Source organism: Aplidium turbinatum, chromosome 2 (genome assembly GCF_918807975.1).
Source record: "Aplidium turbinatum chromosome 2, kaAplTurb1.1, whole genome shotgun sequence".
Classification (NCBI taxonomy): Eukaryota; Metazoa; Chordata; class Ascidiacea; order Aplousobranchia; family Polyclinidae; genus Aplidium; species Aplidium turbinatum.
The window spans coordinates 8,101,914-8,118,616 of NC_137473.1; the positions used below are offsets into that span (position 1 = coordinate 8,101,914).

General features: G+C 37.1%; 1 protein-coding gene across 1 annotated transcript in view; it reads right to left on the reverse strand.

Moving 5' to 3' along the window:
* Window positions 1–502: 502 nt before the first annotated feature.
* Window positions 503–16,703, reverse strand: part of LOC145788292 (uncharacterized) — a 67,896-nt gene continuing 51,695 nt past the window's right edge. Inside the window, exons 14-23 of the mRNA XM_082600074.1 lie at window positions 16,576–16,661; window positions 11,476–11,632; window positions 10,800–10,957; window positions 9,819–9,960; window positions 8,763–9,278; window positions 7,522–7,893; window positions 4,679–5,050; window positions 4,031–4,270; window positions 2,947–3,032; window positions 503–2,423 (exon numbers count right to left, since the gene is read on the reverse strand). Of these exons, the coding sequence (XP_082456200.1) occupies window positions 2,226–2,423; window positions 2,947–3,032; window positions 4,031–4,270; window positions 4,679–5,050; window positions 7,522–7,893; window positions 8,763–9,278; window positions 9,819–9,960; window positions 10,800–10,957; window positions 11,476–11,632; window positions 16,576–16,661 (2,327 nt within the window). The 3' untranslated portion in view covers window positions 503–2,225. The remainder of the gene's footprint in view (window positions 2,424–2,946; window positions 3,033–4,030; window positions 4,271–4,678; window positions 5,051–7,521; window positions 7,894–8,762; window positions 9,279–9,818; window positions 9,961–10,799; window positions 10,958–11,475; window positions 11,633–16,575; window positions 16,662–16,703) is intronic.

The following is a 16,703-nucleotide window of genomic DNA, read 5'->3' on the forward strand; positions in this document are numbered from 1 at the left end:
CGTATAGTTTTAACAACTGACAAAATCTTGATAGGGGACTCCTGGTAGTTTCGCATACTTGTAGAGGCGTTTGACGCAGGGCTTGTTAGAGCCGAGCCGGTTCCCAAGATTGGCAGAGTGAAGTTTTCGATCATTGAAGTGTTGCCGGGAAATTATTCCATCCATTCTCGGGTTCGACCCGGAGAGTCGAACCAGCGCCACTTGATCTTAAAGCTTTTTTATTCACGAAGTCACGTGCTAACCATCAAAGTTATTGGGGTGTTGGTTACTAGCAGTTCATAGTTTTATTCATGCAGAGTTCGGCAGAAAACCTACCACCATTTGTTTTAGGATATATCAGGTTTTATTTGAAATTTCTTGGGTTCTAGTCACAGATTCCCTATTTTTGATCAAACCTTTTACAATAATTGCTCGGTGTTCGCCGGTGTCGGCCATTTCACTCACTGACTGAAAATGGCACTACAAATTATTTATTTATAAAAACTGGATCTGAAAACACAAATAGCAAGTTATTAGCGGCAAAATATAATTTCAACCACCCGTCTAACTGTAACAGCTTTGCAACAGTGGCAATTCAAATGTGGTAATTTTTTCAGTGGACCTTGTAAGCCTACTTTGAATACCAGTTCATAGTTTTGCTTTTTTCAAACCAGTTTCCCTGATGACAAGGTACCGAAAACCCTTTGTCCTGTCAGGCTGTCATCCATCATATATGTGAGTAGGCTACAAAAATAACAATGAAAGCTCAACACTTCTCCACAGTTGCGAAAAAAAAGGCGGTCAGGAGAAAGGAAATAACCACCCTACGTTGATACCGTTACTCTCATTAGTGCAGAAGGTGTTGTAGGCTATAAAGTGAAAGCATTACCTTCTCATACCCCGATGCTTAGATTGAAATATAGGAACCACTGTAACCTTTAACCTTCGTCTGGTTTCGTTCGCAGATTCTCTGCAAACTTTTTTGGGCAATACCACAAATGCATGTAAAGTTGCGATAAAAAACTTTTTTTTTTCAAAAAAAGAAGACAGTATTGTGGACCACATACAGATAAAAACACTCACGATCAGAGCGGATGCTAACTTCACAAGGGTTATAAAAATATTCAAGTGTAGGCTAACTTAATACTTTTTTTAAATGACCAGCTGAACACTAAACTGTGTAGGCCTACTGGTAGCCGACATAAACATTTCAGAACCAAAGTTTAAAAATGCGTTATAGGCCACTTTACTTAATGTTGCATCCACGGTCGCTATACCAACAAGAACAATAGTTGTAAATAAAATCACTTTCAATTTTTAGGGGGCGGCTGCCCCTCTTGGATCCGCTACATCACCATAGCCTATAGCTACCTCACATCAGTGACGTAGCTAGGGGGGCGGACCGCCCCGGGCGGCACTTTCAGACTACGATTTTTGATTATAATCTGATAAAAAAACACATTTCATTTTCACATGCTTTTTCTTGAAGGGGCGGCAAAACCTGAATCCGCCCCGGGCGGCACATTCCCTAGCTACGCCACTGCCTCACATTCACTTTGAATAACCGTCTTCGCGCGAGATTGACATTATTTTAATTGTGTGGTTGCATAGTTCAAAGACAACGTTATCATAGTAATTTTAGACTCACAACACGGGGCAATGGTTGCATTCTTCAATAAATTCAGAGATTATAACAACGTCTAAAAGACGGTAACGCATGGGCTTCAACATAATTTAACTTCGTCCAACATGGGCTTCAACAATGAAACCGAAACCAGATATCATCTGTGCTTTAGTATTATAGTCTAGGTAGCCTACATAATTTTTTTTTGTTGAACTTTCTTGAACAATAGTTGTAGCAAACGCAAAAAAAAGCTTTTGTTTAGCTTGTAGCGATTTAGCTTGGTAGCCTACTTTTTTTCTTATGAGGTTAAATTAGGGCATAACCAAAATCGCTTTTAGACCAAAGCGGCTGAGTCCCCAACAGAGATTGAAACACAATAGTAGTTAAAACGACAGCTAAGAACATCCACATAATCAAAGCAAGCTTAAATAAACACGGACAATGCTTTCAATGCGATAGACTGCAAAAAAAAACCTCATACTTGGAAAGTAAAGTTTGATTGTTTAGCAACAAACAAATGAAACATAGTGAAATACATGGCATGGGCTACACCTCTTTCAATAATGGTTCCGCTCAATATCAAGGTCTCAAAAATATAAAAAGGAACAAGTTGATAAGGTCCTCAAGTGTAAGACAATGGATTCTCAGTGTCTCCAGAGCTTGATGTATTTTGTTCTGTGGAGATACGTTTTGCGGCGCTTGTGTTTGAACTGGTGTCAGTGGTGTTTGTTCCTCCAATGGAAACATTATCATATATTGAGAAAAAGTCTTGAGGTTTTTCTTGTTGGTTTCGGCGTGATACCGTGTAAGACTGGTATCTCTAAAATACACAACACACTTCTTGAGCTAACAAATAATGCAAAAGTAGACTTGGCGTTTCAACTAAAACATAAAAGTAACTCCAGACTTGTTTACGTGTTTCATTTTTTTTTCTAAACTAGCCTACTCAGAAACAACCCTTCAGGATTAAGGTCGAAGGTTGTATTAAGCTAAACTGAGTTGATACAATTTCATCTAAAACAGCTAGGCTACAGGCTGCAGTAGAATTTGTCATCGTTTAACCTGTCAGTTCGTCACGTTTTGTCGATCCTGGTACATTTCCTATAGTTTTGACCAGTTTGCATAATTCATCAGTTCGCTTAATTCGTCACTTTTTTCTAATCCCCTTGAGGTGACGAATTAGACGAACTCTACTGTAGCACCATTAGGCTACTGCATAATTCACGTTGAAATCACATTCGGATTAATTTACGACAGATGCTAATTATTCTTGGCTACCGGATTAAAACTGGACTGCTTCTAATACGATTCCAACCCTCCCCCCACCCCATCAATAAACTTACCCGAAGTCCCATGAGTATTCCGAATAGCCAAAGCAATGTCACGATAATGACAAGTAAAGCACCAAGCCACACCCATATGGAAGGACCTACAAAGTACAAGGTATAATTGGATGAAAATTAACGTTTAATGAATGCTTTTAAAAACTGGGTATCATGATCGATTTGTGTGTCATTGTACCAGGGTAACTCTGAATCACATCCGTACTGGTGTTGGTCGCTTCAAGCACAATATGTTTACCTGGGGATTGTGTGACTCACCAGCCTGTGTTTGTGGTGACTGTCAAACAACACAGCACATCATAAATCACTGTCCAGTGTTTCGACCTGAAGAACATGTGTATCTCATAGACCCTGATATGAAGCCACTGCTCTGGTTGCAACAATTGGGAGATGTTACCTGAATTGCTGCCTCATAAGCAAGAAGAAGCTTTAATGTGAAACTACTTTAATGCATTATTAAGAGTATTAACTTAACACCAAAACCCAAGAAAAGGTTAACATAATTTGTATTTTAACTCAAACATACTAAAAAAAAACCGCAATAATTCGAATGTTGTCGGCTTTCATTAAAACCTTAGGGTGAGAGTTGCAAAAACAAAAAAAGTGATTTGTTATTTTATTTACAAAACTTCTTGAGAATTAAAAATAACAAATCACTTTTTTTTATCTTCGCAACTCTCATCTGGTAATGTTACGAGTCTAAAACTTGTGGTGTGGCTTGGTTCGATATTTTTACCTCGCGCCTAAGAAATGTTGTATAGTGTGTTGCTGTGTTGTAAGATTCATAGCTTGGGTGTTATGTCTCATTTAGAAAGACCCATTTTGATATTTCGATTTAAAACTGTATACAACTATATATTCGACAATTGACAAAAAATCTTTTTAGCAAAATATTAACTCCACTAACAATAGGCTAATCATAGTTGCAAGTGCTCTTACGCAAATCTGTAGAACTATTTTCCTTCAATGTAATTTAAACCGACAATAAAAGTAACTTTGCTAAAATGCGTCATTCAACAAAACAAACGAAATAAAATTGACATATGACTCGATTACTCAATCAAGGTACGGCTTCGTAGCCTACCTATCAAACGTGGCCGAAGGCATTTCGGTTGACCATCTGATGAGCCGGAATAGAAAAACAACCCCTCATCACAATCACATCGATACCCGTCGCTATGCAGGCTGCAAGATGACAGCTCAGTACAAGAGCTGTTGTAACTGCAGTAGGCTACGTCATCGCATGTGACGTTAAAAAGAAATCCATCACAAGGTTTTTCCCGTTGGACGTCGCAAGAGCAGTTGAAACTGTAAATAGTGGCGTCTGCGACGAAATCACTGTTGTTACTCTGATGAAAAAGCATTGATATACACAATCCACATCGTAAGACCAAATTTAAAACTTCAAATAAAAGCACGTGTATTATGTCGTTTTCAATTCTTGTTTTCAAACTAACTGTAGAAGCTACTCTTACAAAAAAATAAAATAAAACTTCACTGCAATGCGGGCCATGGTGTTAGAAAAGCAGGCTAGTTGATTTTGTAAAATAATCACTGAGTCTCAGGATAGTTGAAGTAGGTAACATATCACTAAATTTGGATAAATCTATGTTTTAAAAGCAGCTAGGCGTATTCAGCAACAAGAAAAAGTAATGCCATCAAGCATAAATTCCCCAAACAGTTGTTCTACATGGAGTTGAAATGCTTAACAGATTGCTGCGCAGGTACTTACTTGTTCTTGCTAACTGGCATGAATTATCAGGATGACAAATTTTTCTAGTTGCATTGTTCGTTGATAAATCACACAATTCCTGTCTTGTTTCGTTATTGCATCGAACACATCTTGACCCTTCTTGCTTGAATCCAGGCTCGTCGCAAGTAATAACTTTCATGCAAGTAAAATTTGAATTTCCTGATGGCATGAATCCGCTGGCACAGTCACATTGATACCCACCGCTGTGTAAGCTGCAAGATGACAGCTCAGTGCAAGAGTTGTTGTAACTACAATAATCTACGTCATCACATGTGACGTTAGATGAAAATCCGTCACATGGTTTTTCCCGCTGGATGTCGCAAGAGCAGTTAAAACTGTATCCACTGGGATCTGAAAAATAAAATAAAATCAGCAAAGTGAAATGGTTGGTTGGTTGGTTTTGAATCTTTATCCTCGGACTGACAAAGCCTTGATTGGTTATTCCTGGTAGTTTCGCGTACTTGTAGAGGCTCTTGACGAAAGGCCGGTTACCGACATTGACAGAGTGAAGTTTTCCGATTGTTGAAGTGTTGCTGCTGGGGAATTATTCCATTCACTTAGTGCCGCTGAATGGAGAGCAGTCCTGAATATGCGTTGCTCAAGCGCACTCCCCGAGAATCGAACTTGCGCCTCGTGGTTTTGAGCCGGCGCGTAACCACTGAGCTAACGGGGCGGAAATATTATGATTGTTATTCAGTCAACCAATAGAAACCATTCAGCATGCTTTGTTTATTAAACAAAAGGCCTACAATAATTCAAAAAGATTTCCGGTACCGTATTGTCGTCAACAAAAAGTCCGTTTTAGTAAAAAGAGAATCCAGATTAGGACACTCTTTTAGTTGGCCCCAGACTAAAAGAAAGTCCTATTACCAATTAGTTCATATCGAAGTCTGTATAAGTCTATAGTAGGCTATCAGCTTCTCTTTTATGAAAGCTAGTAGTCGAAACTGAAATTTCTCGATAAACTTGTCTACATTCTAGTTGAAAATGCTCGACTGAAGATGATATAGGCTAGTTCAGTGGTTCCCAAACTTTTTTATTGACGGCGCCCTTTGGAAATTTATGAACACTCGCTGCGCTGTAATAAATTCAAAATTTTGCAAATTTCTACTTTTTAGCTTTTACAATTTTTAGCCACACAGAAATCCACAGAACACCATTTGCTATTCCGTAAAAACTTATTTGCTTTGCACAATGGACACAAAAAGTGCGTCTGATTTTATCTAAGTAAACCTACCATTTTGACATTGACAATAACATTGTTTTGAGGTTCTATTAATCAATAAAAAGACAGCAATGATAGAAAGAAAAAATATACATGTTTGTTGTTTCAAACACATGAATCGTGAGTTAACTTGCAAATAGGCTACAGTAGCAGGCTGGATGTGTGCGTGTTTTTCATATGCTTTCACGGCGCCTCTGGCAAAGTCTCGCGGCGCCCAGTTTGGGAACCGCTGTGCTAGCAGATTAAAACCGTTCAACTGTAATTTTTGAATTGCTGGCCTTTTATGATATCACATTTCATTTTGAGATGCCTTGCAAGACTCTCAAAGCAAACGTTCAAGAAACTTGTTACTATTTGAAGTTATTTTTTGTGAAACCTAATTAAGTTGAAATCGCCCTTGCAAGTTACACTTGCAAGTGTTAATTGTAAATTATATTTGAATCATTCTATTTGAATAAGTGAACTGCTGTAAATTTTACTGTACTATGCTGTTGATACAGTTGTATTGAAGAGGGTTCAATACCCGAAATCGCGATATGCAACAGAAGAATTTCAAATTGGAAAAATATAACAAAAGAATTTCAAATTGGACTTTGTCTCACTTTTATGCATGTAGCCTACTCATACAATTAACATGTACTCTAAAAGATCGTCGTTTATATTATAGTGTTCACATTTTTCTTAAATTTTTGATGCTTTTGTATCTGCTTTACGCGGATCCCCGATTGACTTTACGTTGATACGGGTTTAAAGTAATCGCCCCTTTTTTTAAATAATTAGTTAGAAGTATCTTGCATCCGCTAGTTCGGATCATGTAATTGTAACAGGAGGCTGGCTTGACTGGTCCCAGGCTTTGGCGTTTGTCAGCTTGACTGACCCCATTGTTTGTTTAAATACTTCGCCGAATGCTTAATATTCTCGTATTTTTTATTGTTGCAACTAAAGTTTGTCACTTTACTTTTATAATGTAGCCTATGACCTAATTACCTTCATAATTTGCATAAAAATTGTCATTATTACTGCTCGTAGACTAATTTCGCAGACTAATTTGTTTCTTGGCAACCACATAACATTTTTAGTCATTTTTTTTTTAAGTGAACTGCTGTAAATTTTACTGTACTATGCTGTTGATAAAGTTGTATTGAAAAGGGTTCAATACCCGAAATCGCGATATGCAACAGAAAAATTTTAAATTGGAAAAATATAACAGAAAAATTTCAAATTGGACTTTGTCTCACTTTTATGCATGTAACCTACTCATACAATTAACATGTACTCTAAAAGGTCGTCGTTTATATTATAGTGTTCACATTTTTCTTAAATAGTTAATTGTAAAGGTAGGACTATTATCACAAAAAAAACATTTTATTTTTTCTATCTCTCTTCTAGGTTTGGTGGTTGTGTAATTTTAAGATAGTGGTAACAATGTTTTATCGATGTATATTTTAAACTTTTGGGTTTTGCCATTTGTTGGTGTCAAACTCGTATGTTTACTTTGTCGTTCTGTGCATATTTGCGCCAGCAGCAAAAAAAATAATTGAATTGAATTGACCTACAAGTATGAAATAAAACAATCCAATTATGACACAAAACTTACCTGTTTCCATCAATCGGCACGAATTATCAGGATGACAAATTGTTCTAGTTACATTGTTCGTTGATAAATCACACAATTCCTGTCTTGTTTCGTTATTGCATCGAACACATCTTGACCCCTCTTGCTTGAATCCAGGCTCGTCGCAAGTAATAACTTCCATGCAAGTAAAATTTGAATTTCCTGATGACATGAATCCGCTGGCACAGTCACATCGATACCCATCGCTGTGTAAGCTGCAAGATGACAGCTCAGTGCAAGAGTTGTTGTAAGTGCAATAATCTACGTCATCACATGTGACATAGGACTTGTAACCGACGCAAGGATTCTCTCTCGAAATAATGCAGGAACAGTTGGAGCTGTAGCCGCCAAGATCTAGAACAAATATACAGTTTAGAACATCATCTAACTGATCATAATTTTAAAAATTCCGGCTTCGATAGCTTGTGTTCTGTTGTTCCAACGAAAACAATGGTTTTGTAGCGCCCGAGAGCTCTCTCTGACGTCACACGCTTTGCTTCACTGGCGTTGCGTCATCCTGGAATACACTTGATTTGTACAATACCGCGAGCTTTTAGTGCAATCCCGCGTCTCGCTTGGAAATCTAGGGAATTCAATTTGAGCGATTATAAGCAGTAAATTTTTGTAAGAATGCCTGATCGCATTCTGGCTAGTGCTGCATACACACGGAGATTTGCCGTCATGTTACATTGTGTGGCTGTGCACAGCGATTGTAATGCTTACAGTAGAGTTTTTTTTTTCAATTAAAGACTAGAGACCTTGTTAAGTAACTACAACCATGATTTCTGACTCAGTCTTGTAGTTGAATTCAAGCCTTTATTGTCTTAATTTCAGGTGGTGGAACTGTGAATCGCTCTGGTGTGTTTCTTTTGTTGCCTGGATTCTGTCAATAAACGAAGCAATGGCAAAGACCATCGTGTTCCGATCGCTTCTCGCATAATCATACCCAGAAGTCTTGTCGTCCCACCAACGACTGTGTATGAGCAGGCATGTTAACCAGCAACGTGCCGCTACACTTTCATTAGTACTAAATAGTTGGTAAAAGTCGGACGTAAATTGATTTGTCATTAAAACCAGATTTTTCTTTTCAAACAGTTTTCAAAATTTTAAAAGTAATGGTTTCTTATTGAACACTGGCATAGCCATTTTCCAATAAATCTTAATACTTTCGCAAGCTACTTCATTTTATAAATTGTTTACAAACTGAAATAAACAATACCTACCTGTCTGCGTCACGTTACAAACACGATCAGGCTGGCAATTCTCACGCTTCGTTGATGCACTGCATAGTTCGTAGTCTGTTATATAATTACAAGGCTGGCAAACCGACCCAATCTCCCTAAATCCAGTTTTATTACATAGACAAGAATAACTTCCGGGATTGTTTAAACATGTGAACATTGTCCGATCACAAGAGTCCAACCCTTCCATACACTCATCAATGTCGACACACATGACTCCATCTCCTGTGTATCCAGGGTTGCACGCACAAGTGTAATTTCCTGGTGTGTTTGTGCAGTTAGCGTTTTCATGGCACTTGTGTGTGTTGATGGCGCACTCGTTAATGTCATTACAAAATCCTGCGAATCCATTTCCTGTGTATCCAGGTTTACAAACACAAGTGTAACTTCCAATTTCATTATAGCAGTACGCCTTTCTGTCACAATTGTCTATTCCTTGAAAGCATTCATCGGTGTCGTTGCATATCGTTGTGTTCCGGTGGAAACCATCTTCACAATCTAAAAAGAAAACAAACCTTTTAATTCAATACTGCTCATGTTATAGATTACTGTTCGTTTATCCGTGTTGGCGACCTACTGTTTGCCCTGGTACGCACATTAAGTACACTAATTCAAATGAACTTAATTTCACAAACACAAACCATAATCACCCAAATTAAAGAAAATTGACTTTCTCAACAGGATTGTTTAATCCTTTGGAGTTGTTAGCTATGATCGGTTTCTTGTTTGTTTTAATTGTCAGGTGCATGAGCTTTTTTACCTGATTAGCCTAATTACATTAATGCAAGGTTTTTCAGTACTATACTACGTATTCTAGTTGCAAATAGAAGCAAGCGAGATTTCCTAAAGTGAAGCCGGTACGCGATGACAGTATGCTCTAAGTTGTACGCAGTTATAAAAGAGTTGTGAACCACTAGGCTTATTCCAAGTATTGGTAATAGCTTAAGCTACTGCTCGGAGCATTTTAAGCAAGCTTTGAAACTCATTGATTAATTTATTTTATTATTTTTTTGCTCTTTATACAGAGCATCAGCATACTTGTGTAAATTTGAAGAGTTTTCGCCGTTCCACTACCAGCATCATTCCCTGGGGTCAAGGAAATCATGTAAGGTGAACCAGGACGAAGCCCATTGATGATTCCAGTGAAGTTTTGACCAAAGTTAATGATGTTCACAACAATCTGAAACAAACTTGTCTCGTTTTGCAACACCCAGGTTTGTGTTTAGTGTGTAAAAAATTGGATTATTGGGAGAGGAAAGCAAGGAAGCCGCCTATTTTTGTTACTACATTCATGCAGATTTTATGCGTCTTGCCAGAAAAAGCAGTGTGTTTTTGAAAAGAGTCCAATCAAATTTCTCCACAATCTTCATAGGCCTACCACTTAATGTTTGATGTTCAACAAGACAGCTTTAAATTGAGAGCATGTAACTATTCACTATTACGAACTAGACCGCATGGTATTATTAGATCCATGGCCAGTTTAATGATAAGGGGTTACCACTCTTACTAAAAAACACCACGTCGACTGCGTAGCCGAGGAGTGAGAGTCTATGCACGACGTTAGAAAGTGCGTCAGTTCAACATGTATAGATAGCATAGAAATATTTTTAGTAAGGTACTAAATGACATGCTTGAAGATGGACTCAAAGAGTGGATTCCCTGCCTGCCTGTTTATTTAAATCTTAAAGCACCGTGCATTAGCCTGGACAAGAAAAAATATCAACATTTCCAAATGAATTGAAAGTTTCTCTATGTATGCGGCACTAGCAAGACCATGGGAAAGACTAAACTTTGAAAAAAGTCATTATAAAAAAACTTTGGCCTCACAAATGGTGTCTGGTTAGAGCTAGCTATTTTTATGGTCAACCAGTGCCTTTAAAATTAGGCAACAAAATTTTCGAAACCAAAGCTAATCGGTCTTTCATTTTCTTTCTGCACCACACATAATTTCTTGCACATTATGAACATGAAATTATGCTGTACGAGTGTACGACTGTACGTCTTATCTAAAGCTATTACATTTTCGTCCGTCTCTCGTTTAACTCTTTCAGAAGCTGCAGAAGACAACGGTGTTGCCGTCAGCTCATAAAAAATTGCTCCGGAAACAGGTAACCAGCTGCACTGCATGGAGATTTGAGTAATTTCATCAATGGAAAATGTGGATGGCAACTCGGGAACTGAAAAACAAATAATCATTGTCATACTTCCGCATGCACAAATAGAAATTGTTCAGCCAACATAATTCTACAATACTGTTTAGAAGTCTGGTTAGTGTTGTTCCAAGACGGTTAGATTACTTAGTGACTACACGTTTTCGACCTTTGTTGATGCGCCAAATGCAAGAAGGGACACCATCAGTACCACTTTTAAAACTTTTACCTATTCGAGAAATCGAACGCAGATCAGCCAGAATAAAATAAAGCAACTTACAGTGGCGACTTAGCTGGTTTGAACGGGACTACGACAGTTCAAGCATACATCTGCATTTTTGTAACAGTAATTTTTATGAAATAAACACAAATGGAGCTTTTAAACTACAGTAAGTTATGAATACACACTTTAACTAGATTCGAAACCTAGCTTAGAAAAATAAGTTCATTTATTGTAATAGTACTTTAAAATTGTCAAAGTTTTACCGCTCAAAAACAGCTTTATTTTATTCAAAAGTTTCTTAAAAATGTCAATGTGTGTTTACCAGTAACAAAGTATTCCATGTTGGATTCAATTCCATGTTCCTCAATTAGAGCACGGGCGCTGTAACTTGTGCCTGGTTTCAATCCGTCAATTGTTGCTTCGTTGGAAGTGATTGGATAAGTGTACATTTTTACAACTTGAATTTCTTCAACAACAATCTAAGACAAAATAATGTAAACAGCAGATGGAGAAAATTTCTAATTTAATAAGATTTAATTTAGACTGATAAAATACAGATTTCTTCTCAAATAATTTTGTATATAAACAAAGGATACTAAGGTAAGTTAACCATAATTTTTTTATAACGAAAAGTATCAAGATATGTTTTGTATAAAGCAGTAAACAAATAAATAAAAATAAAATAATAAATAAATAAAAATGTAAACAAATAAAAGCTTATCCATAAAATCAGGTGAGCTTTATGCGCTACCAACAGTGATTTTAGTTTGAAGCGTAAGGTGTTGAAAATTGATAAAATTGGAAGTAAAAATGTTGGGCAATGTGTAGCAACAACATGTTAGCAATAAAATAGTACACTACATCATTTTCTGCTATGCAAACATCATTTAACGGTCTTTATCTCTCAATAAAGACAGTTGTGCTGAGTGAAGCACGTCAGAAACAAAGTCGGTTATAGTTTTTATCACTTTGAAGCATCATAAAGCCTGTGGTTGCAAAAACTTCATAAAGCAATAAACTTTATAATTATACGTCAGGAGAACAGATTTTATGCTTAGTGTCACTAAATAAATGCAGAACATATAGAAAAAAATTGAAACAGTATTGCAGAGACTAGCGCCATAAACATATTCTGAACATCAGCATGCCAAGAGTTGACCAAAATAAAACTGATAAAAATAAAGCCTAGGCAATCATAACTATAAGCTTCAACAAGGAAAGTAAATTTTTTTAAATTCAAGTCAATGAAATATCAATTCTCCCAACACTATTTGCAATAGGATACCAATAAATTGTTTTTCTGCTTCATAGCACGTTCGTATTTTGTTATATGTACCACAGAGGAAGACATATATGTAAAGTAGGGTGCCACAGGCGCCCCTCAAAAATTAAAATTGCGTCGGATACACCTGAACTTTTTTTTATATGTGACACTTGGTAAAAAAAGCATATGTGAGAAATTTCAATAAGTTTTGATAAAATTTGGACGTGCAGATTAAGTTTAAAGTTTTTAAAGGTAAATTTGCACAATTTCAATAGTAAAATCCTCTCTAGATCATCAAAACTCAGACATTTCTTCTCAGTTACGGAGTATTTGAACTTCGAACACTTTCTGGTGAACTTACTTACTAATTTACAATCGTACAGACCATATGTCAATTGTATATGTTCAACAATTTATGAAAAATGCCTAAAAATATGAGGTTTCATGCATTATAAAAAAGGATCCATGTAAAGAAAATGCCTATTGAGATGAAATTACTACAGCATTTGAAGAATCAAAAGTAAAATCATTAACTAATCGTTTTTGTTTATTGAAAACTTTTTGGTCTTTGAAGATCAAAATCTCAGCTATGTTTGTACGGAACTTGAACTCAAAAACAAAAATTTGGATCTTTACGCACTATAAACATAGGCAGTAAAAACGTAACACAGAAAGATAAACACAAAGCACAATGCTTAGAGTCCAGATATCCACTACTTAACAACAAAATCACAATAGCGTAAACTTTATGGAGGCCTACATTTATTTTAACGCTTGCAATAATAGTGAAATGGAAAGGTAAAATGGCAATTAATAACACACAACTATCTAGTATCTAATTACAAAGTAAAATGCAGCATAATAGGCTACTGGTATGCTATGACAGGCTGCAAATAATGCTGATTGCAACGTTGTGTACGCTGACAACACTTTATGGAGTTATACAGTCAGTACTTTGACAATTACATGGTTAAAAACCATGTGCCCTCAGACTGTAGTTGTCGAGTACGTTGATTAGGTAATACCTTCCTCGCATTTTCGACTACTTGGAGAATGTTTTGGTAGCGTTCTTCAAGGTTTGAAGTTGACAAGAAGTCATGGGCCAACTTGACGCCTCGCTCAGCGGCATCATTAACGACTCTGAAAGCATCAACTTTCGTTTTCGCCTCAACATATGATTGTTCTTTATGCCACTCATCGGATGACTTAGAAAGAAATGAGGAGTTTATCTTCATGAGATGAAAAAAGTTCCACGAATCGGGACCGACAAAATCAGGCAGGGAAGCATTTTCACTAAGTTCAGTGACATCTGGAAAAATTGGCTTTCCAAATCCAATTCCAAACCTTTTCAGGAAAATCCCATTAGCCTATTGTTCTGTTGTTGTTGCAATTTCTGAGAAATTGCATCCTTGTCAGCATTAGAAATATTGACACTAAACAGTGATAATGGAATCATTTTCTCTGTTAAATACCACAAATGTTTCTTTAAAGCTTTGAGTGCGCATTGAGAAACTGTTGAATCAATTTCTCTGTATGCAGACAATGCTTGTAATAATTGTAGGTCATTCAGCGGAGCATCACAGCTAATGGGGGATGTAAACCACCATGATACATAGAAATAAACTGTAAATTGTAGAAACCTCTTTAACTTTTTGAGTTGAGATGCTTTCATGATGGCATTTTTTTGGGGCAATTTATGAATTTCGTCTTGTAAGAGCACAATTTTCAGTGAATATATAAGTTGCTCATCCACCTGGCTCTGTGTAATGCACCAGGTCTTTGGAGAGACATATCCTTACTGGTAGGTGGCTCAATGTTCAAGTACAATTGACACAAATTCAAAAGTTCTAAGTAGTCGCTTCTTAAAAATTTGGATGATTCTGGATGGAGCTTCATCTGATTTATCAGCTCAGACAATTCTTCCCGCTTGCTGGCAAGCAGATCAATTTCCTCGTGCGATTTTGATGTATGAAAACAACCTGATGCGCTATCAGAAAGAGTTTGAAAATTGCTTTTAAAGCGTTGAAATATGGAAATGTTGGGTCCACTGCTGCTTTCTATTTTGAGTTCTTCCCAAACATGCGTCAGTATTATCTCCCCAATATGATGCCTGCATGCTGCCCAAAGTAGGCCTTTTCCAAGATGATCTTGTATTTGGATACAGGCCGCAGTTTTGTGGCCCGTATTGCTACTTGTGGTGTCAAACACCATTGCAGCAAGACATGCAGTACAGTTCCAATTGTTTAACAATTCCATGCTTGCATTGGCTATTTGCTTTCCTTTTGGATCGGATGTTTGTGCAGGCAAATAAGGAACACCAAGCAGTTTTGAGCCTCCAATACCTGATAGTAATATCGGAAGCCTATCAACTTGCTTATTAGGGTTTGTTAGTGACTCCATCATTTTACCATCCCAATGAATGGTTCCAACTTCAGGAGGTACCCAACCTTTTTTAACCGCTTCAGAAATATTGAAAATCGTTTCAACTCTATACCTTTGAGCCGTCATGTGGTTTAAGTTTACGCGAATAGTTTCACCAGAACAACTCTTGATTAACGAGTGTAGTGTTGCAGATAATGCAGTTGGTGTTATTCTGTTTCGTAAACTTGTGGCCACTAAACCAGGTGATCGTAAAATGTCGTGTGGTACAAATATTGTGGTACCGGTTTTTACAACTCGACGGTGACTCCTTTTACTTCCTGTAGATGTAGAAGGCTCGGCAGTGTTAACTGCAGTCACTTCATCACTGGTATCATCGCTAGAAGAAAGTGAAATGTTACTTTTGCTGCTGGATTCAGCCTCTTGACGTTTTATTTCTTTTTCTTTCCTTTGCACTTCTGCTTCTTTTCTAGAATGTTTTCGTTTCAACGTCTTACGCAAAGCATTGTCTCTCCCTGCCATTGACGCCTCTCTGGTAGTTTGCATGCTCCACAAAAATTCTTTATCTTCCTCAATTGACATCTTCTTCATTACATCGCGAGGCCAGAAAGGAAAGGTCAATTGAAGTTTCTTTTTAAACTCCTTAATCCTTTCCGATTGCTTTCCATCACTCCTATGGAAGTATTCGATCTGAATTTTGAAGATAAGACTCATTTCATCTCGAAAAGATTGAATTTTTTGAGCCATTTTTTTTGGATGAATTGTTGGAATATTAGCTTTGTAGTAAAACGTTAAGATGTCCTTCACTGTCTCGTTTGCTGCATCTACTGATATTTGGATTTTCCTTTTCGTGGGATTTTGAGATTCAAGCTCCTGCTTAAAGGCAAGAAAGCTTAAAATCACTTGATGATAAGTTGGCAGTTTACTTCCCTTGATTTTCTGATCATCTTTCGTTGGAATAGTAGAAAGAAGAAGATACTGTTTCTCAGCATTCTGAGACTGGCTGTTCATTATTGTAATACTAACCAGACCGATTTGTAAAAGCACTACCGTATCAATTATCATTAGTAGAATAACCTAAAAAACAATACAACCATAGGTTTTGCAACATTATTAGCCTTTCCTGCAAGAAGCGAAGGTAACATAACCCTTTCTTACAGTAGGCTACCTGCCTTATCTTTGCTGTCTGCTATATTCTCCCAGATTAAGTCACAACTTGCATGGGTTTAATACTAAGCTTTCCTGGGCGCTGCAACACTGATTCCACAGAAGAAGAAATACTAAAGCCATTATTCCAAGACCCTGATTGAGGTCAAGCCAGCTATGTTGATTCAATGTTGCAAGATGGTGAATCAATGTAACAGGCGCGGAGCTGTCATGCTTGACCTCAATTGAGATCTTGACATACTGGCACTGGTCTCCTAACCTAATTCTTGAATTTACCTTGTTTCAATGTTGAGAAAAAGATGAGAAGTAGCAAAAAAACTGATGTTCAAACTAGGGAAATCCCCTAATTTTACTGTATTTCAGTTTAGAATTTCGTTTTCAATCTGCACATCCAATTTTTGTCCAATTTCAATCAAACTTTGCAAAGTGCCTTAATATGTAAAATGTCACACCAGAAAAAAAGTTCAGGTGATTTCGGCCACATGAGGGCGCCTGTGGCACCCTAATGTAAAGTTTCCAAATAAATGTTTGCATTTGGGTACAAGCTACTTCCCCATCTTACGTATCATCGTTATGAAAAGAATTGTTAAATTTGTCAAAAAATGCACTAACCTCGTAAGAAAATTCCGGATGCAAGGTGTTCAAGAACACATTAAACGAACTATTTGTTACAGCTTCCACGACGATAATGGGAATCTCTGAATACAAACAGCTGTATTTTTATTAGCAGGATATGTTTT